Raw genomic sequence first — 27,431 nt, forward strand, 5'->3', positions numbered from 1 at the left:
ACGACCTGCCGTTACTTTATGGAACCATGAATTCTACTCCTTACAAGAAGATCCTGAAAGAGTAATTTAGGCAATTTTCTAAAGTTCAAGCACACTTGGGTTACACAGCGGCAATGAATGGCTCAAAATGTTGGTACATCACAATGAATAAAATGCTTGCACCGAATCCAGTGTGTCCTGTTTTTCATAGCTTGAATAAATAAATACGTTACTGTAAAATATTAACTGAACAGTGGGCGGGTTGAGGAGGCAGCATTTGAGTAGTTAAGGGGGCAATTGTTTTTTAAAAACAATGAATTTTATAGTTACTGGGGTTAATAAGTTTGATTATCTGAGATATTTAAATGTGACAAATATGCAAAAAAAAAGTAGAAGAAGAAAGTAGAAGAAATTAGGGATTGGGAAAATACTTTTTCACGGCAGAGAGAGAGAAACCAAGTCATGTCACCTATTCTGTGTGTCCTTAAGCTTTTATAAAAGCTATTCAGAAGCCTTTCTGCTCTGACTCTTATTTTTTGAATATGCAGTTTAAGTGAAGATCCAAGGCTGTAACACTTCTTTAAGCTAAGGTAAACAGTAAATTGTCACAATTTATATAAATCTTCAATGTGCCCATAGAGAAATGCACTGTTTTTCCCCCACACACACACATTCCTTCACATACATACCGAAGACTAATGTCATGAACGCTGCCACAAAAGGTCCTTCAGTTTGTTCAGTGTCTACCCTTTGGCACATGGAAGGGATGGGTATTAAGCTACCAACCCTACATTTAGTGGACCACTTATTGCCACCAAAGCTTTGACCACCCAGTGCTTCACATTGGAATATTAGTGAATCTTATTTTGTAGCACTGCTGAATTTTAACCTCAGAATTTCTTAGAGCCAGACAGATTTCTACAAAACCAATACATCTTCTAAGAAGTAGTAAATGCTTGCAATTACTTTATATAACTGGTCCTGAGTCCAACTATCCCCAGGTCAGGTCATCAAATCTTCTTGTCTATCAAAATAAATGGTTTCTTGACATATTAAGTATACATTGGATAAAAAAAAGGGGCCGTTTTATACAGTGTAGATTGCACTTTTCAAAGCCTTTTTTTTGACAGTTGAACAATGGTAGAAAAGGGAATAACATTAACCTAAATCAGTCATACCATTATTCATTACTTTGTAAGGTTTTAAAGGGATGACGGTGACAGGAAAGTTGTACTTTTTTGTGAGCGGAACTTACAGAAACCAACTGCGTAACATCCATTTATTTTTCAGAGTTTGTGTGATTCACAGACTTTTCAAGGTCAATATAGCAGTAGTATTCTTCAAAAAGGATCAAAAAGTTCTTTCATTATTTAAGTCATCCTATTTGGAATAATTTGTTCACTGTACATTGCCCTAACACTGTCTTTTTATTAGCAGAATACAAATTCAGCCATAATGAACTTTTGTGTGTGACACCAAGAGCTTATACCTGAAGCCCCACAGTGTGTAAGCACTAGATTTCTTCTTTTTTCTTTCCCATTTACATGCTTTCAATCCAGCACCTGCTCTTGTTCTGATGTGGATTTGCATGCATCCCATCGTACCATTGTCTTTGTCACAACAGTTCTCTTAACATCTATGGTCCAAAAGTATGCCTCAAGTATGTTAATCCATTACTGGGTAAGAAACCATATTTAGTGAGACATCCTAACTGGCCCCCCTCCCCTCTCCATGAGGTTGGAGAATCGGCGAAGGTTGCAACACAAAAAGTGACATGGCATCTAACTTTATGGTAACAGATATGGTAACTTCAATGACCCTGATTTGTAACAAAAATGAAAAACTTAAAAGTCCCAAATTTCTTTTAATACCCTCCAATGACGCTTTAGCTCTAAATAAGTGTTGTGGTGAGTCCCCTATAAAGACTTAAACCAGCTTTGTCAATGCATGTACTGTAATCAGCGGTGCTGCAGTATATGAAGAACACAGCCTCCTCTGCTGCTGTCTGTAGTTTTTAAACAGAACCCAGTTGTTGTTTTAAAACGTGATACGAGTTGTGACCAAATGGGAGGTAGCAAGTAAGCAAAGACTTTGCAGAGGGTTTGGTGAATCTTCAGCAGCTAGTAATGCAGTATGTAGAGAAAGTGCTGAAAGATCATTGCTTGAATACTTCGTATAGATTCTAATGCTCATGTTTGCAGGTTGGCTTCAAACTTACTGAGTACTGATGTACAAATTTAGAAGACCTCTGGTGGATGTCTTACACATCAGATGCTTTAAATATTTGGAATTTATTTAACTGTTTTGCTGGCACAGCGATCCCATTCTTCTTTTTGTCCTCATGTTTAAAACACCTCTTTGTCCACTGTGTGACACTATTAAACTGATGTTGTATTGTGGGTGTTATAGTTTATTGTCTATATATATATTCTGTTTACTTGTATTTATATTTCCAAAAAACAAATACTTATATCATTGTGTTCAAAACACACAACCCGATAAAATAAAGTTTTGTTAAAATAAATATGGTAAAAATGGTATTAATCAAGGAATTGTGAACATAATTTGAATCCACATAGATTTCTGTACCAGTATCACATCACTGAGATAAATTACTACACTTGAAAAAAATAAAGTGATTATACTGTTTCCAGACTGCCATCATTCTTATTAGCGTCAAAACAGATCTGGTCTTTTACAAATTAACCACGAGGCAAAATGCAAATAACCAACCTCGGCGAGGGTGAACATAATTGCGCAGCTCCTCCCTGCTCTCCACTATTATAAATGAGTGTTTAAGCGAAGGATGATCCCTGATTAACGCAGATTCCCTTGTGTTTAATAGCACTCGGTGCAACAGAATGGCAAAGTAAAAACAAACAGATGAGACTACTCCCACGTGGCATCAGAGCGCAGATGGAGACAACTTATAGATGGAGATGTGGAGTTGGCAGAAGCCGGAGTCTGAGCAGGTGTTTGGACCCAGCATGGACATCATGTACTGCCATTTTTAAAGCGCCCGAGAGCCAGCGGGACAGCGGAGGGCATAGGGTGGAGATGATACACATAGGACAGATCGCTTTTCTACCATGGCAACTAGTATGAAATTATCTCCACTGCATAATAAGTACTTAGTGGAAAGAACATGCCACATGCAGGCCTTACACTGGCTCAATCAGCTTCAAGTGGCTGTAAAACAATTAATTGACTAATAAACTTAATTTATAGAGCACTTTTCTAACAAAGCTGCAAAGTGCTTCAAAGAAAAAAAATATATATATACAGTACTGTGCAAAAGTCCTGACCCACGTGCAATTTCTTTGTCGTTCTTTCCAATGATCCACACCTTCTTGTATATTGGGGCTCTTGTTTTATAGACTTTTTCCCCCCACTCTTTTACAGTCCAGTCCAGTGGCTTAACAATCAGTCCAGTACCACAGGACTGATTGTTAAGCCACTTAACACTGGCCTATGAATGATTAAAGCATATAAAATAGACCTAGTTCAATGGATGAACTGCTGTTGTGTCTACACATAACAGACAACAACCCAATTTTAAATTTTATCTTTTGGCACTTTGTTACTACCAGCCTGCCAAAAGCTTTCATTTTACATAATTTCTTTAGTTAATTCTATGAAAAATGACAACGATAACAGAGTTTGGAAGGCATAAAATAGCAGTTTGCCACAAACAAAGTGATTCCCAAAGGACTATTAGCTGAAGGCATATCTTGGCATGATGTACAGTGTGTCCTTAAACAATTTGACAAAAGCAGAAGTATCTAAAGTAGATGAACAATATCAGAAAGTTAGGTCCCTAAAGAAACTGGGGAAAATCATTTCAGTGAAATCCTGACACAGGACCTTTCGCTTAATCTGATGTTCACCAAGGGCTGAGATATGCCACATCACATAAGGACTTGACTGCGAATTGGTGGCTACAGATCCTATGGCGTGATAAAAATATTGGTTCAAATCGTCATGAATATGTATGGAGAAACTCAGGACAGAGATACAGCAGTGAGTGTATACATTGTAAAACACGGTAGACACTCTGGCACGGTTTGGGGACTGCATTACAGCCAATAAAAATGGAAATTAAAATGAATGGAAGATTACTAATGGAGAAAAGTACCATCAGATTTAGATCCACCATACTTACAAAGCATTAAATTAACAGTGGCTTCATTTTCAGCATGACAATGAATCAAAATACACTGCCAATGCAGTAAAAGCACAAAAGCACACCTGCATAGAAAAGCACTGGGGATGTGAGTGACTAGTACATTAGCAGACTAATCATCGCTGTTGTCACTAGTCAGTAACAGACTTACTAGTTGGTTAATCTATTTTACATTTTAATTGATGCCCAATGCCGGTAAATTATTGTGTTCTAAACATTATGCAGCCATCTGCCTGTTGTAGAGAAACATAACTCTGCTCATCTAGGCCTCATCTTTTTGATAACACTGTTAGAATGAGATTTTTCATGTTCTTCATCTTCATTGCTTGGAGTAAAACGTGTTCATAATGCACGGTGTTGATTTAAGCAGCATGATTCATTTATGATGCTTTTGTCACTAGTTTTTGACATTTTCCATTAAATGGTCCTCAAATTTTACTCACTGAGTGTTTTTAGTTTAAGACTAGTGGATTAGTCTAATTTTTTTTCTTCAATTAGTCATCTCAGAACGTAGTCACCGAGAGTTTCCCTAAAAAGCACACACTGAAACAGAATCCAGACCTCAACATTATAGTAGCATTTATTTGTGGGGTCATCTTGAGACATATTTGCCATTTCAGTAAGTCATAGCACTTATCTCTCCTTTTCCTAGTAAAACACAAAGAAATAAGACTTTTGCACAATTCTGTATTAAAAAAATACATTAAAAAATGACCAAAATATCTGAAAATTTTAAAAAAAGCACACATTTAAAAAATTAAGAATTTGCCAAGAAGTCGGCCTAATCAAAAAGAGCACGAGCCTTATTCAGCAACTTAAGCAAACTGATTAGTAGAGTACATTTGTTAGTTTAGGATAACACATGTAGAAATAGTTTCAAATGTGTAGTGTTGCTGGAACTTGACCTGATTCAATACAAGTCTGTGAATACCTCAACACAAAACAAACAAATATGGGGAAAATAAATTTCCACCAAGACCTCAAATACCGCTCAGACTGCAGATGAGTAGTTGTTTAAGGTTTGGTTATCTGCCTTCCTAGTGTGGGCTGGAAATGGTCTCTCTGTGTGAGATGGTCTCTCAATAATGTTGCCAAAATGCAGGGCAACATGCTGTGATCCTAGGGCACCACCTGATAATACATTGCTTTCCTTCAAGTAGCACTTACAGAGTGTGGAGGACTCTCAAGTGGTAAACAACTTCACAAATTTCACATGGAAGGGCAGCATGGTTACCAAATGCTTTTCACTTTCAGCTCAGACAGACTTTCGGTTCGACAGGCAGAACGACGTGGCGGCGAGGAAGACCACCCCCTCCTCCGAACGACCAGGTCCTGTGTCTCACTACAGCTGAGGTGAGGAAAACTCTACGCAGAGTCAATCCACGTAAAGCTGCTGGACCAGACAACATCCCAGGCAGAGTGCTCAGAGAATGTGCTGATCAGCTGGCAAATGTTCTCACCGACATCTTCAACATCTCTCTGAGCAGTGCCGTTGTCCCCACGTGCTTCAAGGCCACCACCATCGTCCCCGTGCCCAAGAAGTCTTCTGTGTCCTGTCTCAATGACTACCGCCCTATCGCACTTACACCCACCATCATGAAGTGCTTCGAACGGCTCGTCATGAGACACATCAAGACCCTGCTGCCCCCCTCACTGGACCCAATGCAATTTGCATACCGCCATAACCGCTCAACGGACGACGCCATCTCCACTGCACTCCATCTTGCCCTGACACACTTGGACAAGAAGGACTCACACGTCCGAATGCTGTACATAGATTTCAGCTCAGCATTTAACACGATCATCCCCCAACAACTGATCGGAAAGCTGAGCCTGTTAGGCCTGAACACCTCCCTCTGCAACTGGATCCTGGACTTTCTGACCGGAAGGCCTCAGTCAGTACGGATCGGGAACTGCACCTCCAGCACCACCACACTGAGCACTGGGGCCCCACAAGGCTGTGTGCTCAGTCCTCTGCTGTTCACACTGCTGACTCATGACTGTGTAGCAACACACAGTTCAAATCACATCATTAAATTCGCTGATGACACGACCGTGGTGGGTCTCATTAGCAAGAACGACGAGTCAGCGTACAGAGAGGAAGTGCAGAGACTAACGGACTGGTGTAAGGACAACAACCTGTCTCTGAATGTTGACAAGACAAAAGAGATGGTTGTTGACTTTAGGAGGACACGAGGCGACCACTCACCGCTGAGCATCAACGGCTCCTCTGTGGAGATCGTTGACAGCACCAAATTCCTGGGCGTACACCTGGAGAAGGACCTCGGCTGGTCCCTCAACACCAGCTCCCTGCACAAGAAAGCCCAACAGCGTCTCTTCTTTCTGAGAAGACTGAGAAAGGCCCGGCTTCCACCACCGATCCTGACCACCTTCTATAGAGGAACTATTGAGAGCATCCTGAGCGGCTGCATCACTGTCTGGTTTGGGAGCTGTGCCATATCAGACCGCAAGACCCTACAGCGGACAGTGGGAACAGCAGAGAAGATCATCGGGGTCTCTCTACCCTCTATTGAGGACATCTACACCACACGCTGCATTCGCAAAGCCACCAGCATTGTGGCTGATCGGACACACCCCTCTCACACACTCTTTACACTCCTGCCATCTGGAAAAAGGTACCGAAGCATTCGGGCACGCACATCCAGACTGTGCAACAGCTTTTTTCCACAAGCCACCCGTCTCCTCAGCAAAAAGGGACTGACTGATAAACACGCACACACACACATACACTAACATTATCACTCAGCTTAACTCAAATACCTCAAAACATTGAGACTGGACTGACTAACCAACACAAGCGCAAACACACTGACCTACACCACCAAACCATCGCACACACCAACCTGTAAATGCTCTTTTGCACAATATTATTACTAGATTTTTTTTTTTTTTGCACTAACTTGTCTTGTAGCACCTTGGTTCCTGGAGGAACGTTGTTTCGCCTCACTGTGTATTTTTAAACTGTATATGGTTGAAGTGACAATAAAGTTGAACTTGAACTTGAGAAATGTTTGCCAGAAGGAAAAGGAGCAAATGACAAATGTTAACTTGTGAATTTCAGCGTCAACAGTCCATAGACACGAGGATATGCAAAAGCAAAATGCAGTTTGAATCACTCTGCAAACACTTGAAACCAACAAATAACCTCCCTAAAGCAATCACAGAGCCTTGGATGAGACGCTCTTTTGTTGTTCACCAGGAAAGTAATGAAGGTTCTTCATGGGAAAGAAAACCTTTCAAGGCCCTTTCTCCTCCTGCCTCTGAATTGAATTGGTGGCGTCCTTGCATTATACATTCTCCGTTTTACAGAAGATTGAATTACAGCATCCTTTGTCATCAGAAACATTGCTCATTTTGCGAAGTGACCAAAGCATGGCTATGAATAATGATGTGAGTGGCAGTACTCTAAAGTGGCCACAGATTTTCATTAGCGCCCCCAGACAGCAGTACAGGGAGAAGGGGAGCGAGTCTCTGGGCCTGTCTGTATCAACATTGATGTATCACATGGCCCAGTGAGTCTTAACCGTTCAATTAGGAGCAATGCTGAGGCCCAGCCTGTCAGTGGGACAGACCAGCAGAGAGCTGGGCAAGATCAAGAGCTGCTTCCTCAAACACACTTCAGGAGCCACAGCCATCAATCTCGCAACAGTGACGGCAGGTGGCCAAAGGAGCAGGACCCCTGCAGAATCTGGACCTAACTCAGGTAGGCTCATTCATCCCTATCAACCAGACTAAAAATGAACAAGCTCGTGACCTTCACAGCAGGGAGACGGGGGGTTACACCCTGGGCAGAAAGGGGAGAAGAATTTAATTTTCATCAGCATTTTTCTGGACACCAAACGGCATTAGCCGAGGAAACTGCTGAGGCTCGGTTTGTTTTGTTCCTCATGTTGGCATCCTAGCACACAGAGGGAATTTAGCTAGTTAATGTTGTGAGAAGGGCAATTTGTACAGTAACATCAAAGTGTTTATCTAAATGTTTGAGTTTAAATTCCCACAGTACAGCAGCGATGTAATAATCCAAATTTAAGGAGCCACTGTGCTTCAAAAATATTATCAATCTGTGTTGGTGATAAATTAAAAAGCTTTAAGTCTGTTTGGAATGAGAATTAAGCAGAATAAACAAGTAGTTATGAAGTTAATCATGTGGTAGGCCTGTCCTCCGCTTTATATATCTGAGGGCCACCACAAATAATCACTTATGTCATGGTTATTGTTCCGCTGAGACACAGGCGTTCAGTCTTTCTTTTCCATGAAAAACTTAAGATTGCGCCATTGTTCCAGGTGCAAATGCAAAAGAAAAAAAAAAAAAAAAGCCTTTCCAAAAATCTATGGCTGGGAACAATGACAACACACAGGGGCTTCCTCTAAACAGAAAAATAATTACCAAGTAAAGCAGCAATGATATATGTCGAGCAATTACCAGATTCAGTTATTTACTTCAAATGCAATGAGGCTTTAGAGAAAACACAATGCAGCTTCGCAAACAATGGAACCCTGATGGCTATTTGTTGTATGCAGGGGATGATTCGTTAAACGGGGGGGGGGGGGGCTCTTTTGAACGGTTTGTTTGTAAATGTACGTTCAGGACTGTACAAACACAACAAAGTTGAGGCAGTAACTGAAGGAACTGCTTGATCTGCTTTGACCACCGACCTTCCACTATGTTGATCCATATAATTCAACAGGGAATAAAAACTTAATAAAGCCCATTGGGTTGGAATGTTGCAATGCTCTTCCAACGAAAGTGAAAGTTTAAATTCAAACTGTTAGTGGGTGTTGTCTGACATCTTACAATGTGGACAGTCTTAAAGGAAGAGAACAGATTGTGATATCAAATGATAACGGCGCCGCCTGAATACACAATTAGATGCATAGAAAAACAAGATGCGTAACAAAATACATCTTGGGTCGTCTAGCTTATTTTGTAAACAGAAGCAGAACAGCATGGTGGTATAGCGGATCAACATCCTGGATAAAATGTATCATCATTGGTATTTGACAAGGTAGTCCACCCTTAGTTTTCAGCAATCTGAGCTGCCACAGATGTTACCATTATTTTTGGATCCATAACAATTATTAGCAAAGGGTTGTAGCTTATTCACAAACTGAAAAATTAACAGGCTGTCGAGTCCCCACAAAGAAAATTCACCTTAATATGATTATCTATGTGACAGTCTGTCATTAGAACTAGCTAGAGATGGGTGTTTATATTTAAACCTCTGACATTTAGACTCTGGTGTTCTCTTTGCTGCTTCTTTCCAAGATGCAGAAAAAAAGGCAAATGTTCAACATCTGGCAAAAAAATTAAAAACAAAGTAATTTTTTAAAGTAATTTATTTACTTGGGAGGAAAATCATCTAACCGCTTCCATTTGTCGAGGGCGGAACAATTTAAGATGAGAGAAATTGCTCCTGAGCCAGAATAACAATCTGAACAACAGCCAGTGCTCATACTGCGTTCGGGTTTTTGTTTTGTTTTAGCTCTGTTGTCTTTCGTGCAACAAAAATAGTCGAAATATAAATGACAGATTAAAACATATGAAATCAGTCTATATCATGTAAATGAGAACTGACTCAACAAGAGAAACATTGGCAGGTAAATGTGACCTTACTTATTTTCCAACAATATTGGCTTTTACCAATGTTTGACCATTAAATCAGTACATCACTAGTGTGATGGATAAAGTGACCAAGGATTTACAAGAGTTCCTGGAATGGAAATATAGTGCATGCAACTACAATTAGACAGATACTGATATGCATAGGAAGAAGTCTTTGGTATCCAAATACTGGAGCAAATTTACAGTTACCCCATGAACACAAAGAAAAAGACTGGGTATATGAATTTAGTGCTTACTTGCTCAGTCACACTAGAGTAAAATTAGAAGGACAATTAGGAAAAATAGGACATTGACTAGGAAAATAATTGGTCAAACTGTAATTTAGTGACTGGCTGAAAGAAGTTGTGGCAACCTTATGCAAAGACTGAGCATTCAACAACCTCGGGCGAGCAACTTTGATCACAAGGTAATGGTACATGTCGCCTGGAGGCAAACTGCATCCAAACAATAATGGTCAGCATTTATTCGCCTATGTATTTGTATTACTCAAGACATGAGCCTATTCATTTGACGCAGCAAAACAACATGCAAGTTTAAAAAAAAATAAAAAATAAATTCTAGTGGTGTTGTGCAAGCAATTAAAATTTTTGGCCTTACCAGCACATTTGGTCCTGGCCTTAAGAGGGGGCCCAGGAGCTCCGGTGCCTCCCTCCAGAGGTCTGGTCAGCAGAACACTGATCTCATACTCTGTGTCTGGATCCAGGTGGCCAATCTTGTGTGTGGTCTTGTCTACAGGCTGCAGGTCATACATGGTCCCAGACACAGTGCGGTATTCCACCTCCCTGTCAATTATTGGACCGTCTCCGTTGATGGAATTGGCGTTGAGCTGGATCCAAAGATAGGTGGCACCAACAGCAGTCAGCTGGGGTGGTGCAATAGGCACTGGGGGCTCTAGGAAAACAAAAAGTTGTTTTGTCTTTGTTTTTTTGTGACGATAAGTAATCAAACTGTAATTGTGGAAAGTTTTCACATTAAAAAAAAAGAAGCAATTATGTACTTTTGGTTTGTGTAAAAAAGCACAAAAAAAAAAGTCTGCAGATGAACACTTGCAAGTGAACAAGAGGCCCAAAATCAATACCTTCTGTTAAACCAAATCAACCACATCAAAATTCTCTAGAAGCACATGAAGAATATCTTCATGTTTTCAAATAATCAACGTACTCAACAAGAGCCCTGTAACAATCAATAGTTCCAGCTTGATGAATGGAATCTCTCATCAGTAGTACACTGTGCCATGTAATCACATACATTTTAAAAGTGACAGCAGCCCCTCACAGAGGAGTAAATAAAGTTACCCAGACCTTGGTAAATGGTGCTCCCATTAAACAATGTATTGATTTCAATCAGAGGACTTCTATGGAAAAGCCTTTGGTTATGACAGCTATGGTAGGCGATTCTGGGAGCGTTTTATTAAAGACTGCTGTCGGATTTTTACAATTTATTTAAAGGTAAAGAGTTGACTGTTAGGCCTAAAAAACAAACACGCTCAGTATTAACCGTGTAATCTATTCATACTATATTATAATAAGCTACTATGACAAATTAATTGATAACGCCAAGTATTTCTAGATCATTCAGAATAACCACATACACTATATGGACAGAAGCAATGAGTCACCAGCACAAGCTGCTTGCTTTCCATAAACCAATACCATTAAGATCCTGGTGCAATTTCTTTTGCTGGAATTAATTTTTGCTGAGAAACATCTCAAACTCTGCAGTTATTGAGACAGCAGTGTGTTTGTGACTTTTATGCACTATGTGACCCTGTTTTGCAACTTTAAGCAGTCTGACACTTCATTGCTGAGTTGTTGTGGTTCTTAAACACTTTGCAATAATACCACTTACATTTTATCATGTAAAATGTAGGAGTGAAGAATGTTTTTACAAACTACTTGTTTCCTATTGTCGCTTCCTATTACAGTGCCACGGTCGAACATGAATAAATGCAGCCAAGCACATAAACCAGAGTTACAGTACAGGTGTTTTAGATAAACACTGTGAGGTTAACCTAAAACAATGCATTAATTCATTACCACCACAAAAACAGCTTATAAGTAATGGTAGCTGTCATTATTTAAGTAAACTAAAATGTAAAATCAGATATTGGTGTAATGTTGTATTAAGTGGAAAGATATTTGCACAAGTCCACCCCTCCCCTCCCCTGCAAAAGAAAAAAAACAACAAAATAATGAGAAATTGAAGGGAAGGAGAAGAAGCACTTTAACCTTCAATGTTTGAATTGACAGGAAAATATAATATTAAAAATAAAGTTTCTCTTTCAGACAAATGTAGCGTTCAATGACAACCTTGAAGACGACCTTTTCTTTGTTATGTCATCTGTATTTTCCTAATCCAACTTAAACCTCGTGCCATTTCTTGTTTAATGGTGCTTCTCGAAATGTCAGGTTTTTTCCGACATCAGGACTGCTTCATCATATAACCAGGTAAGGAGTTGCTGCACTAACATTTGAGCGGTTGCCAATGGAAACTTCTGAAGTAGTTTTATACTTCTGTGTTTACACCTTTAAGCCAGTTTTTGACCAAAAATAAATAAATAAATAAATCTCATTTAAAAAGGTCACAGTGATTTACAGAGGCTGCAAAAATTTCCATTTCAATAAAATGCATATTGGATTTGTTCCTTTTATTGAATTAATGTAAAATTTTGTTCAAATTACCATTTGAAGATTCAAACAGCAATACACAGACAACACCCTGAGAAAAAGGTCTCTGGGTACAACCAAAAATCTAAAACTGTCAAAGAAGAGCCATGACCAGCGGCTGCGGAATTGCTCAGGAATCTACCCTGTCACATACTACAATAGTTGCATGTCCTAGCGACCCCAGTGAGCAGCTCTAATGAGGGTACACGTAACAGAATAATACCATTAGTCACCCGGCTGCTTCTCATGGAGTTGTCATGGAGAGGCACAAGTCCACAGGCAAATGAGGTGTCCAACAGAGAACTGGAGGCTGTTCCTCAGCAGATGGTTACCCCACAGTGACCTCAGCTGCAGGTCCCACTAAACTCCCACTAATCCAAGCTTCTAGTGTTGCTGTCAAACATCACCTAAAGCGAACCAGATAATCCACCAGGTCTTCTTCAACACTTACACATTGTGCAACAGTCGGCACGTTGGAGCCAGACAGGGAAATAAGGTGACCCAAAATCTGAGTTAAACCATTGGCTTGTTTTGATGGTCTTTTATGGTCTGTTGTTTTGCCCTTAAAAGGGATTTAACTGAGTTAAGTGGCAATATGTTCAGATTAATTTAAGCAACAGAAAACAGCACATGCTCATTCTGTACTATCAGTATGATGAAATTGAGAAAAATATGCTTTTTTATATATTTGAAAAGATCAAATGTGACATTATTGGTTTCAGAGAACAGCACTTTTTGATAAAACAACAAATTTAAAAGAAATTTCCCGAAATCACAACTTAGAAACTTAATACTATATCCTGCATCCACAAAAGCACATCATGTAACCATTATCAGATTTTGACACATTTATCAACACACTCATTCTTCAATAACGCCTTAATAAGGGCCACAAAATATGGCAAACTTCCTAGCTGCTGACCTAGTCATGATGATTCACAGAAGCCACACAGCACAAAATGTAACCAAATGGTTAATAAAAATGACTTAAGCCCTGTTACTCCATCCAGCAAGACCTATTTAGTCATCCAAGCAATTTTTTGTTCTTTGCAGAGAGCACGCTTTCATATGCACTGCGCTGCATGGTTCAGTTCTATTGTTGCAGATGTCACTTGAGACCATTTCTGCAAAAGACTAAACAGCATGATGTATTACAGCAATAAGCATTTCATTTAAGTTTGAAAAGTTACTGCTTCACAAAGACAACAGCAGCTTATGGTGATGAAATAATTCCTGTAGGTGCAGTAATCCCCTGTTCAACAGCCATAGCAGATGCACTGAAAATAACAGATTACTGGTATGAAATGCACTCAAGTGCTGGAACACTTCAGGATATTAACAACTCATTTCCCAATGTTTAAGCCTTAGCAGGGCAGCTTTGAAGCAGCGGGGCCCTGGAAAGGTCTTCGAGCTGAGCCCGGTGCTAGCTGGAAATGTGTGACAGTCCACAGATGACAGTGGCGACCATACGCGGGGTCAGCGAGCAGCTGTTGTCGCGATGTTGACCAGACAGGCAAACGGCCTGGCAACAGCTGCGCCCTCTTCTACCACAGCACCTGCCTGCCTTCCTGCCAGAACACAATCACACAACTGCACATTATGCAAAAAAAACACCAAAAGGAACCACTATACAAGGACTTGAAACTGTTGAAAGTGTCAATTATATTCCAATTTTTATTCAGTGATTAATCTTCATTTGTAAAGTTTCACTGACAAATGTTTGTTCGGTAAAACTAAAAGCAGAACAGCAGCACTTTAAACCCATCCTCCAATAGGGGTGACGACCCTGGTCGTATAGAAGTCTATAGGCAAACAGCCCTTTGGCTCACTCATCCGTTACCTCAGTAAACCCTTTTCTCATGAGTTCATAGCCTCAGCTGCTAGATTTGAGTCTTATTCGATGCAACATGATGTTTATGTTGTAAAGATGATCCTCATTAGACTAGAAAAAGGATGCTAAAGCAGGACATGCAAACCAGTGAGAGATTCACAGTACCAACATCCATTTTTTTTAATGCAATGTATGTATTTGACAAAGCAATCTTTTTCATTTTTGACTTACATCAGTCGACTTTTCAAAAGTTTTTTTACATGTTATTTCTAATAATTCACAGCATACACACCAACTAAAGACATGCACACACTCACACACTCACGTTCCTACCCATTTGCCATCCACCACACAGAGCACGATAATAAGGGCTGCCACTCTTCTCTGTTCTTAGGTTAGACCTCATCGTTTATAAATCCTTCTTTCAGTTGTCTGTTACATCCCCTGATCCTCTCTTGTTAAGATGCAAGAGGTCCTCATTATGATGTGCGCTTTCCTAAGTGGGCTGCTGTGAGTAAAGAATTGATCTGCTCCTAATATGAGAAGAGGTGGCCAGAGGAAAATGAGGAGCTTGACTGGCTGGCCTTCGATTTTCGGTGGCTATTCTCATTAGTGCCGACACAGTTGCACCTCCGCATTGTTCAGTTAGTAACATTGCCAAGTATACTGTGTTAGAGCTCAGCAAATGCTTTGCAGGCTCCAGGTGATTCTAACCAGGGCAAGAAAAGAGCCAGCACTTGGACAAGAAGTAATTATCCTTCTTTCAAAACCACCGGCTGCACTACAGGAGAGCTCATCACAAGGGGGGACACCGGAAGGGTGCAGCTCTGGGCCAATCCGCAAATACATGCAGTGCACTTCCACATAGGCACATAAATCTGATGGAACACTGGCACGAAAGGCAGAAGTGATTATCAGGGATAATCAAGCATTCACTCTCCTCATGTTGAAGGAAAAGGCAGTGTATGGTAATGAGGGGTGGGGGGGGAGAGCCGGCGTGCGACTGTACCAGGCTCATAATCCACAGAATCGCTCCATGGTCACTCCTCCAAAAACGAGTCACGGGCGCGGTGAATACACATTTAAAGAGGATTTACAACTCAGACTCATTGCTAGGAGGGTTAAGCACTTGTTTTATGACTGGTACGATAAGGCGAGATATCAGCATTTTATGTGGGACACTCATAAGTGTGAAAACGCCTCTTTTCCTCTTTTAACGAGCTGGCTTATGCTAAAGTCGTTGAAGTGTGACATCTCTGTTGAATTTAAAGTGGTTAAGAGGTTTGTCTTGAGTAAGAAGAAAATATCTACACGGTAACACACTGGAAGCAGTTATCAGCAAAAATATTGCTCTCGTGTAGGTTTGTGCAAGCGTGAGGATGTGCAAGTGATTGTGTTGCTGAATTTATGCACAAGTGTGGTTTTGAGTGCCTCCAATGTGTCAGTAAATTTTCTTTGAGTACACCACTGAAACCCACTGATACACTCAGGCAGAGAGACTTTATCTCCCTCTACGCTCTGCTGTGTCTGGGCCCAGCCATTCTCGCATGATTGACAGACCTCGATCTGGACAGCCAGGATTAAACCTATCAATCACATAAAGCTTGAAGACAAAAAAAAAAAAAAAAAAGAAAAGGGGAAGGAGAAAAAAATCAGGACCATAAATTCAATTGAGAGCACAGCAAGAAAATTGAGGTGAAGAAATATAGAAGGCCATTACTGGGCTATAGGGCTGTAGGAAAGAGAGGCCTTGCTGGATTTAGTTTCGGACGACTCCATAAATTCATATCAAATGACTGCAGGAGTGAAATATCAGTGAGGTTACTGTAAACCTTGGTGCCTCTTGCCTTTGTGATCTTTTAGGGGGAATTGTGCTCAGTCAAGGACAACCTTTGCAGAGGAAGTATTAAAGTCCTCTGGATAACAAATCAACATAAAAAGCTAGTATTTTTAGTACTGCCTTAGAGGACATTTTCATCTATAAACACGCAGCAGTTCCTGTTTATCTCCCGTTAACTTTGCTGAATGCATGAAGGTCATGCGGATGGAAAACATTCCCGCTTTCTGCCTTGTTTTCACTGAAATAGGTCGGTTTTGCATTTTTACTCTGCTTTGGGACAAATACTCACGTTTTATGGTTAGTTCACCATAATTGGACACTCCAACCCCTTTGTCTGAGTGGACAATGCAGCGGTAGCGGCCCGAGTCGCCCTTGGTTGTGTTCTCCACATCGAAAGTGCCTATGAAGCGGCGGTTGTTCCAAGGTTTAGTGGCTTTCATTGGGGCCTCCCGTCCACCCATGCCCTGTTTGGAACAGAGACAAACGCACAAGTGAACCTCCAAAATGGAAAGGTTTAATAAGCAAAGTGGCCTGACCTTGTGTTTTTTAAAAAAAACTCTGTTTGAGTGTACTTGTCCCCTGTTCTTGTGCGTGTTTGTTTGTGTCCTATCGTTCCCATTGGTGGTTGATAGTGGGGATACATTTATCACACTGGAATGCACGCGCACACACAAACACAGTGGGCTCTCCCCAGCTGTCACCCCTCACAGCAGGCAGATGGGGGACATTTGTTCATTAGAAATATTTCTTCATTACTGTCATCGGGGGACTTCACTTAATGTTTGTTTTCCAGCTCCTGTGCTAATGAGGACGTGTTTGTTAAAATGATGGAGTACCTGGCAGAGGACCTTTACCCAGCGTCATGCTCCCACTGATCACATGTGTGACAGTGTGCTTAGCAGCAGAGCCAGCAGGGTTATGTCTGCCAGATGCACTACCTTCGCTGTTCAGAACAAGGTCAATTCGAGACTGCTGTGCAGAACAGTTGTGCCAGATATAGTACACAGTATCCACAGAGCCCACGTGTATATAGGTTAAGACAATACTGCAGTGATCTGAAACAACCCTAATCCCCCAACCTCCCAGATGCAAAGGTCTCTGGGAATCTGGTGAGCAGGTGAAATCTCAAACAAGGGCAAAACAGAGCAATGTGTGAATGTCTCAGCTTGAAATTGTCAAATGGAGCACAGAATGAATTTTAATGGCTGCAAGAGTTTCCTGAAAGAACGGGTGGCAACCAAGTATCAGTATCTTTGTATGGGCTTTGAAAGTAATGACGGTTCAGTGATAAAAGATCAAAAACAACCAGACTTTAAACCACTGATCCTTTCCTCCATCCGTATTCCCTACATCTTATTCCAAGGTGCAAGTCCAGAAACTTCTTTCTATAATCGTTGTACTACTGTGCCACCCAGAATGAATAATGTGCAACAGTGGTAAATCCTACCATATCTTCTTTTACAAACATACATACACTCAGTGCTCTGTATGATCCCTATGCTTTTTTTTCCTTATGATTTGTATCCATTTATACTTTTTAAATAGTTTTGACTGTAAATGAGCTCAGTGATTTTTCCAATCTTAAAAAAAAATAAAAATAAAAATAAAAATAAAAATAGATGTCAGTGGATATTTGCTTTAACATGATGTTGAAAAGGCTAATTGTCACTGGTTACTGTCCTGATTTCACCTGCTAAGACGTTGAGCTGGAAGTTACTCTAGCTGGGTCACAAAATTTTTATTTCAGTATTTAGCTTGATTGTTTGAAAACTGTCATCTATTAAAGAAAAAAAAAAAAAAAAAAGCTTAAACCAGAAGAGCCCGCTAAGTAACAAATATGCATTTCAGAAGTGTAAAAAAACAAAACAAGATAACAACATCTCTTACGTACCTGAAGCCAGAGGCGGAAGTTGTCCCGCTTGCGTCCGTTGACAGTGCAGTGAAAGGACGCAGTCTGTCCGGCATTGACCTCCACACCCTTTATAGTCAGGAAATGAGGAGTATTCACTGTGGGGGAAAAAAGGCAAACGTTTGTACAATATGCAATATGCAAAATATATTTTGTGGTGATATGAAAAGATCTGAGTTTGACAACTCGGATCTGATTCTGACAACTGGAGTCGAGAGTAGCCACTCTATAGCCACATCTTAACTATGCTACTATCAGATTTTACACTGAGAAAAGCATCCTTGAAAAGCAAACCCCCACCACCACCACCGCACACAGTACGCAACACCCTTAAAGCCCAAGGCTACCATCATTTTGTGAGAAAGATTCACCAAAAATGAGACACAATCTCAAAAAAATGAGTTCAATCTCTCACCTGCCAAAAGTCTAATTTCTACTCTCTTTTACTGAATTCTTCCAGTGATTGAGGCGGGTTTTTCTTTTTTATCAAAAAGCATTATTCTCTCGTCTCCAACTGTGCTCATTATCAGTACGCTCACTGACTGGGATAGTCCACAGAAAATAACTTATGTAGAACATTTTTGATTAGTATCGCTATTCTGCATAGAAAAATGGGGCATTTCAGTGGAGCGACCTTGATTCGAAACATAACCAAATCTCTAAAGACTTGGCAAAAGCTAATTCTATCACTTTCATCATCAAGACTTTCACTTCTATTTAATATTTTACAACCTTGTCTTTGAACTATACCTCCTTTATAACTTTGTCATGTCAATCCATCCAGCACCATATATATCTATATATATATATCTATATCTATCTATCTATCTATCTATCTATCTATCTATCTATATATATATCTATATCTATATCTATATCTATATATATATATATATATATATAATATATTGTCATTGCAAATGTCTTTAATGACGGAAGGAGAGGCAGACCGCCCAGTGGCATAATCACACCTTAGATATTCCACATGGTCATATAAATAGAAAATGAATTGGCTGTGCTCCACTGATGAGTTGCTCTGATCATTTTGCTTATCATTCAAGAATACCCAAGTGCCACTAAGTGGATCATTGATCGACTCGCATTTAAACACAGGCCTCGTCATGAGACCTCATTGATTTACTCAAATACATTTATATGCAACACCTATTTCTATATAAATCCATTTTATTGACATGACATTTGTAGGAATTCAGCTGCTTTCAAATGGTTAGCATGTCATTAGTGCCTGACAATCAGAGCTTGATACTTCAGCTATGAGCAGTAGAGTAAAGCATAAATCAATTGATGAAAACCCTTGTGGTATTGATTTAGATTTTAGAATGTGGAGCGCCATATGGACTAATGCGACTCTCAGCACAGTGAAGAATAGACCTGAAGAATACTGAGGAGGCTTCTTGCTTCTGCTCCCACAGCAGCAGCCTATCCAAAAAGCAGAAGCCGAAAGATTCTAAATATGCGAGTGATTACTCGTTCATTACATCTGTAGTGCACTCTGAAGTGCTTCTGCTTATATTCAGCGAGGGATAGCAGAATTCTGAACAGATGTTGACGAGATACTTTACTGAATATCCTTAAGGGAGGGGGGAAAAAAAAATTGTGGAATCCAAACAAGAAGCAGCATAATGTATGATAGGATTTGTTTCTCATCCCCCTTTTTTGACTATTTCTACCATCTCTCAAAGGATAGATTTAACAGCGCTAGTGACACTTCTGCTTGTCAACTATGTGCTCATAAATCTTAAAGGAGCTAGGAGGAGGGAGACTCGCACTTGGATTGACTGTAGAATATTCTTTGAAGGCCTTTTGTTTGACTGGCAGGCCCTGAATAGAACAGTGACACAGGTATTTGGGAGGGTGTCATGGAAAGGACAATCACTGTTTGATGATATTCTTTTATGGTGACGGAAAAAAGGACTTACTGCACTGGTGGCCCTGGACCACAACGTCTTTGATGGCCAGCAAGCCTCGCTGCCCTGAGGTTACGGCTTCAAACACAATCTGAGGAAGAGAAAGGAGAGTTATAACACCAATGACAAATGACCACATCTTCAAATGACACCTGAGTAAGGCTGTCTGTGCGCATAAAGAAGTCCAGCTCTTGCTAATGCCCCCTGCTCCATAACCGGCCTGCAGCTGGTGACACAGCTGCAGGCCACCGACATTATTTCCTCAGTATGTCACAGCTGATAGGTGTTATGACATGCAAGTGTTAAATTAAGTTTGAGCCTTGACGAAACAGAGTGTGAGGGCTGAGAGTCCGAACATCAGAGCGATGCTTAAAACTCAATTTAGCTAAAGTTCACCCAACGCTTACATGTATCTGATCATTTGATATTAGCCGCCAAGGTAGTGCTGTCACCGTGACAATTTCCACATTACCGATCTTCAGGTTTAGATCACGAAAAGGGACTCTGCAAAGGTGGGCGCCACCCTAAAAGTTTCCCTCTTCTAGTGGAAAAAGGTTGTCTTTAACAGAGAAAACAGTTAAAACCCATCTTGATTTCACTGATTACACTGTAAAGTCATTAGTGTAATTGTATGCTAAATTTATAATGGAGTTAGCTAAAATCAAATTAATATTAACTCCAAGTAGGATACAAATATTAGATGTTTTCATCATTATTAGTAAGATATTCCACTATTTGTTTTACTCTTTAACCTGCACAGCTAACACAATAGCTTGGTGACACACTATAGCATTTCCCTTACCAGGAAGTTGCTGCATGTAAATTCTTAGTACAAACTACTCTAACCCATTTGTATTTGACAGTTTGTGCAAGGCAGTGACTCCAAGCTAAGATTTGAAGTAGGCAGCTGGTAGTCTTAAGTTTCCTTGGATGTTAAATTTACAGAAGTTGCCACAAGAATTGGATTACATAAAAAAAAGAAATGTGAGCAAATCATCACTTCAGTGCAAAATTAAAGTGTCATCTCTTACACGAGGAGGGACAGTTGCCTGTAACATTTGCTGTGTGGTGAGTGTTATTTAGTTGACAAGTTTCCATCTCTGACAAGACAAACTTGAAAAACAAGTGCAACTGTGCTGTGTGGGACTAGAGTAACCCTATTTTAAGGGTCAAGAGCTCCTGCAAAACAAATGGTCCAAAGCCCTGTCGGAGGGTGCGTCCTTGCAGAATGTCAGAGTTATGCACTCGATGGTCTGCAGCGTGATAAAAAGGGAAACAGAATGCCAGTCCCTTCCCAAACTCAGGGTGTGGTGCAGAGACCCATTACACCACATGTGCTACAGCTACACATGTTTGGCGTGCCACGATTCCCTAAATACAAGCTTGAATCTTCCGGTGAAACTCATACATTACTGGTCGTGTTCAATGTGTGGCGTCACCCAGAAACTTATGTCCTGCTACTGCCACACACATTTATCTCTGAGATTCTCTTTGTAGCCTAGGAATGTGAAGGCGGAGATAGTTACCATTGTCATCTGGGAGGCAGGATGCCTTCAGATAAGGCTGTCTAATTATAAATTTCTTTTTTTGTCTCATGAAATATGAAAGTGAGTGTCTTGGGTGCCAATTATGGCCTCATTACAGACTAATTTAAAGGAAATTAAAAGGCCAACCACTCTATATATCGCCACCAGACAAATGAACTGGCCCCCACACTCTAATTGAAATCCTTTGTTTGTGCAACAGACATCAGTCAGGCTGCCTAATAGCTGTGATATAATTGATTCCAACATCAATAATAGTGCAGTGCATAATTGGGCCTGACCCACAGAGTGAAAATGTTCGCATGGGACGAAGCTGTTGATATCACAGGAAAGTTCACCATTCTCATTTGTCAGACGTACAGACAGTGAACCCAGCGTTCAATGCCTACATCGCCACATGGGTTATCCCTAAGGGGCTTGGCTAAGTACAGCATTACAGCAGAATTGATTAGCTCTGCCGTGGACTCTGCTGTATTAAAAATCAAGATGGATAACCACATTTCTGTTTTTCACTCCTTTTTTTTTTTTTAGGGTAAACCATAGGTTTTTATCTTATGCACAAAGTATTTAAATAGCACACACATGACAGTCATAGCTTCCAGATTAGTGAAAATTATATTGTTTTGCACAATGATCAGCAGTTCTGGAAATAAATGACAATGTCAATTAAAGATTTAGGGATAGCCTGACAGGAGTAATTATCAAAAGCTGAAATGCTCAAGCCTTACTGGTAATTAAAAAATAATTTCCAAGTATCAGGTGGCTTCCCTTTGACAATTGCGTAGGTTACCATGCAATTAAAGATACCTATAATTAGCACCATGTTGTTAATTAGTGACAACTTGAAGCACTGGTCTCCTTTCTTGACTGTTGCTGAGTTCATTAGCATCCTCACATTTGACCATGTTGTCAGTCTTGGAACAATTACAAACAAAGCTGGGTTTAAAGGCAACAGATGCTGGAAATTTCCCTCGACACACTGGTAAACAAAATGAGTAATCTCGGGTCTAACCACTCACCTTAGATGCAGAAATTTATTGAAACGTAACCATGCATGTCAAAGGGTTCAGCTGTCACTGAAATTGCAATTCGTTTGTCAGAAAGAAGCAGCAGTTAATGTCAAAGTGTCTGAACTTTCTGAAGCTCTAACTTGGTACTTAAAAAGGTCTACAAGCAGAGTAAATGCAAACACAACAAGCTGTGCTTCTGAGGCAGACTCTTTTAGTCTTTACATGTCTTGAGCCAAACTGAAAACATTTAACCAGGCAGGCTTTGCTTTATTATGTCACAAAAGTCAAAATCTTGCCAACAGTGAACAGTGACTATTACTGGTAATAGCAGCACATTCTGTTCTGCTCAACTGTTGCCTTTCCCCTCTTCTTTCGTTTCTCCGTGTGCCTCTCATTAAACCTTCTATACTGCATGCAGCAGTGAGAAGCCCAGCGGTGTCCCTTGTTAACTAAGTTATCAGTGTGGCTACAATGAGCAAGCAGGAGGACTCCCTCTGCTCCACTGTGGACTAGCTCTGCCAGGCCATAATAAAATAATTCACCAAGAGACCATCTCCCATTGGGAGGTTAAGGGGTCTCTCTGCATCAATTAACATGTGGTGGACTCGTGGAACAAGCCTGGTGAAGACTAATAGCCAGGCAAGTGTGAAATCACCTTGCCCCGGCCAGCAGTCATGTGCATTGGTAAGTGAAAATGAGTTTTCAGAATTGGAAAAAGAGAGCAGGCTCAGATGGAACAGAGAGAGAACAGATTACCATGGATACCGAGCTAGCCGCTGAAATCAATAATCTTAGGTGTTTTGAATGAGCTTTTGTGCAATTGTTTAGACCATCTCAAATAATGGTTTGTCCTGCTCCACCCAGAAAAAGGGCATTAATTACTTTGGCTTAACTACAAAGGCTCCTTACAATGAGAAACCTAGTTTTGCAACGAGACATTATGCAAAAGATGACTTGCTTTCAACCGCATGTCCTCACCTGGTAGAAGTTGGGCCAGTAGGTGCTGATAGCCAACTCCACCTGTCCCCAGGAGCGAGAGGCTGGACCCGACACGTTCCAAACAGGCATCCCCATCGGACTATTGTTTTCTTTAATATAGACATTTAAGTGGCCGGGATGGCTGTTGTCTCTGCCTCCTATATAGTAGTGGAAGATGACACAGTGTGTGTCGTTCTCCTTCAGCTGGGGTGTCAGCAGCAGGGCCTTCTGTCCTGCGAAGCGTCCTGATGTGTTCACCATCATAAAGGTTGACCCTGCAACATGAGCAAGTAGTGTAATCACGGGTTAAGAAGGTTTTTATACAAAATACCAGTAGAAACTCGGTCAATTAATTTTTTTTTTTTTTTTGTTACACAATCCTAGCCTATAGTCATGTAAAAAGGGGTACAAAGTCGATCTCTGTAAATGCTGCAGTACTAACTTAAATAACTTAATATAAATTATTTATTTAATCTAAGATTAGGGAGACGTTACTGTGAGAATTTTTGAGCAATCCAATTTTAGTCACATAGCTACAAGTCACAATAGTCGCCTCGAGGTGCTTTATAGTGTAAGGTAAACACCCTACAATGATGCTAATAATATATAATGATTGTTATATATTATTAGCATAGAAGATGTAACTAATTAAAGGTCATGAATAAGCTGCAGAATATAGAGAGCAAGCATAATAACTTATTTAAAGTAGTGTATAAGTTAAAAAGTAAAGAAAGGTTAAACTAGCTCACTAACAGAGTTAAGAGTTAAGCTAATGTGTTTTCCAAAACTATGCAGAAGCATTTGACATTAATCAAAAGTATGGATAAACAAATAGAATTGTTTAGGTAAACAGTTGAAATAGCCATGTAGAATTAGAAGCTAGAAATTATTGGGTAAAAGTAAAGGTAGCATTTAAAACCATTAGCTAATGGTAAACAACTAAAAGTGATCACTAGAAAATGAATAAGGCGTTTAGCATCCCAGGGCTTTGGATGTGGCATGGTTATTGACAAGCTGAACAGAATATTTCACAACACACAAAAAACAACCATCACTAGGGTTTTACAGAGAATGGTCTGGAAAAAATAAAATCTAGGGAGCAGCAGTTTTCTTGAATACAGTGTATTTAGGTACACTTGATTGAGCGGCTTGTAATGTCTTTCAACTGAAATGTAATGATAAATTCCAAAAGTAATTGGAAAAGTCTTTTTTTAATAATACTTGTGATATATCATCATTAGCCAAAAAAATCTGGTCTGTTTCTTTGGTCCAAAGTCAAACAAAGCAACAACTAATGGATGTACTAGAAAAACATTTTATGTAGCCCTTAATTATTAATCCTGTTACGCATTAAGTCAGATTTCTACTGCATATAATGTTCACAAAGTCTAAGAATGAAGACAGCATCAGACCAGTGTCTGATTTCTTGGTGTGCGCTTTGCGTAACAAATGGCATAATAATAATTTCCTCTGAAGTTTTCATTTTACAGCCACGCTACATGTAAGAGGTGCTTCGTAAGGCTTGGGACGATGTTGCAGCAGATTTGATCGACTAATTAAGTCCCTGTTAATTGTGTGACAACACAACTTGGAGCTGTTGGTGTGCGTAGTTATAAACAAAACAAAGCTTTCCAAGACAATAAAACTAAAACTAGCAATCGGATCATGAGCTGCAGCAGTCACTGCAGTTAATAAATGAAATGAAAGGAACAATCTTATAAAGGGACGTAGAGAACAGATAAATGGCTGCTTTGAGTGCTTTCCTATTAGCAGCGACAATTTTAGCGTGTGACCTTTGATGAGAAAATGCTTTCATCTTTAGATTGATAGAAACACTCTTATAATTACCATTCATCAAAATACAAAGACATAGAAAGACCAATCCCGAAAAAATACTGGATGTTTGACAGGAATGGTTTTCCTCAATGACAGAGAGACGGGAAATGATGAGAAATCAATAAACTGAAATCTATTTGCCAAGAAAGCCCCATTTAGATTTTATCACTTTGGTTCAATATCAAAGGTTAATCTAATTCTCTACCCTCTTGCCAATAAAACACAAGTGAGAATTATTATATTGGCAAACTTTCAAGGAGATGCAGAACACATTCTATTTGTCATCATCTTATTTAGCTTGGCTTGGTAATGAGATGGCACAAATCGTAACAGCATTTGAGACACAGCCAAAAGAAAGCATCAGTTTATGTTAAAATCCATTTTTGGGTAGTGTGCTAATGACTCGAAGGCACATTTTGCTTCGAGGAGAGACAAACAACCTGTAAGCAAAACGCTTGCTGTATGCAAGGCAGAGCTGTGGTGAATGCGATTCTTCGTCATTAAATTTAACATGTGGGGATCTGCTCAGATATGATGTTAAAAAAGGGTGAATAATGTCAAACTAAATCAGCAGGGATGGCCCCCCGAGTGTGTCAGCCTAACAGCCTCTCACAAAACCCTATTTGTTCCATCGATGACTCGAGCTTGCCCACTCGTCTTGTTGTGCTGCACTTGTAACGCTCACCAATTCCATCTGTCTCCAGCTTCAGATAATGAGTGGGGGTTCTGTCATGTTTACACAATGAAACAAGAGGAGAGGGAGCAGAAGAGGAGGAGGAGGAGCGAGTTGTGATGACACCAAGTCAGACTGATCAGCTTTGTGTGTCGTCAGGTGCAGGCAGTTGCTGTTTTAAATGATCTTAACATGTTTGCCGCATGTTGGTGGGTGGGTGGGGGAGGGGTCTATATCATTAATTCATCTACCACAAATAAATGAACTGTAAAAATAAACCAGTGAAACAATACAGTGCTATGATGTGCACGTGCTAGTGTTCCCATTTAACAATGAATACAGAAAATGCTGATTCTGTTTGACCCAGAAAATGTACTGCATTTGAAAAATAACAAGTGTTTTGGTACTGGTAAGGTTCAGTTTTTGGTTGTTAGTATTTCTGTCAGGTAGGCTAAAGAGTTTTAGCACTATGAAACTTGAGCTACAGTAAATAATTTAGAAAGTGTGAGTGTACTTGCAGATACACATTATTGCCAAAAATATTTACCCATCCATCCAAATCACTGAATTTGGCGGGCATATGTTTTCTGGATTGGTCGATTGGTCGCCATCAGGAGCGAATTCCAGTGTTGTACTGTGATAGGATGCCACTTGTTCAACAACTCCAGTCATGAAATTTCCTCGCTACTCATTAGCGGTATTATAACAAAGGGTTGGATCCAGTAGTCTAGAGCAAGCCGGCGCAGGACTCTAGAGCAGTGGAGTGACGAATCACGCTTCTCCATCTATAAGAGCAGTCCCCAACCTTTTTTGCACCAAGGACCAGTTTACGGCCGACAATGTTTTCACAGACAGGCCTTTAAGGTGTCGCCGACAACAAATGAAAAAAAAAAAGATTTATTCATAACACTGGGAAAACACCCGGGGAAGCAGAGTTTACGATTAAAAAAAAAAAAAAAGATAAAAACCGCTAAAAACCCTGAAAACCATAAATTTCACACCCGAGCTTCAACTCTCGCAGCGCGGTAGCAAACGACTCATGGACCGGTACCAATCCATGGCCCAGGGGTTGGCGACTGCTGAGAAATTTGATAGATGACTCTGGGTTTGGGAACAGTTTGGGGAAGGCCCCATTCTGTTAAAACATTGATTGCACACCAGTGCACAAAGGTCCAGAAAGACAGGGATGAGCGAGTTTGGTGTGGAAGAGTCCTGGTTTCAACCTGATAGAAGATCTTTGGGATGAATTTGAGCAGACACTGTGAGCCGGGCGTTCTCATCCAACACCAGTGTCTGATGTCATAAACGTGCTTCTGGAAGAATGATCAAAAATTTCCCCAAATCACACTCCTTAGCCTTGTGGAAATCTTTCCCAGAGGAGTTGGAGCCTTTTATAGATGCAAATAGTAG

At 40.2% G+C, this 27,431-nt stretch overlaps 1 protein-coding gene across 4 annotated transcripts in view; it reads right to left on the reverse strand.

Moving 5' to 3' along the window:
• The window catches only part of LOC309693838 (receptor-type tyrosine-protein phosphatase mu), a 170,196-nt gene that overhangs the window by 89,029 nt on the left and 53,736 nt on the right, over positions 1-27,431 (reverse strand). For all 4 annotated transcript variants that reach the window (XM_082513415.1, XM_082513413.1, XM_082513414.1 and 1 more), the window contains exons 3-7: positions 23,513-23,787; positions 19,993-20,071; positions 18,035-18,150; positions 16,433-16,607; positions 10,404-10,697 (exon numbers count right to left, since the gene is read on the reverse strand). In XM_082513415.1, the coding sequence (XP_082369541.1) occupies positions 10,404-10,697; positions 16,433-16,607; positions 18,035-18,150; positions 19,993-20,071; positions 23,513-23,787 (939 nt within the window). The remainder of the gene's footprint in view (positions 1-10,403; positions 10,698-16,432; positions 16,608-18,034; positions 18,151-19,992; positions 20,072-23,512; positions 23,788-27,431) is intronic.

The sequence above is a fragment of the Aulonocara stuartgranti genome (assembly GCF_965226115.1).
Source record: "Aulonocara stuartgranti genome assembly, chromosome: 18".
Taxonomy (NCBI): domain Eukaryota; kingdom Metazoa; phylum Chordata; class Actinopteri; order Cichliformes; family Cichlidae; genus Aulonocara; species Aulonocara stuartgranti.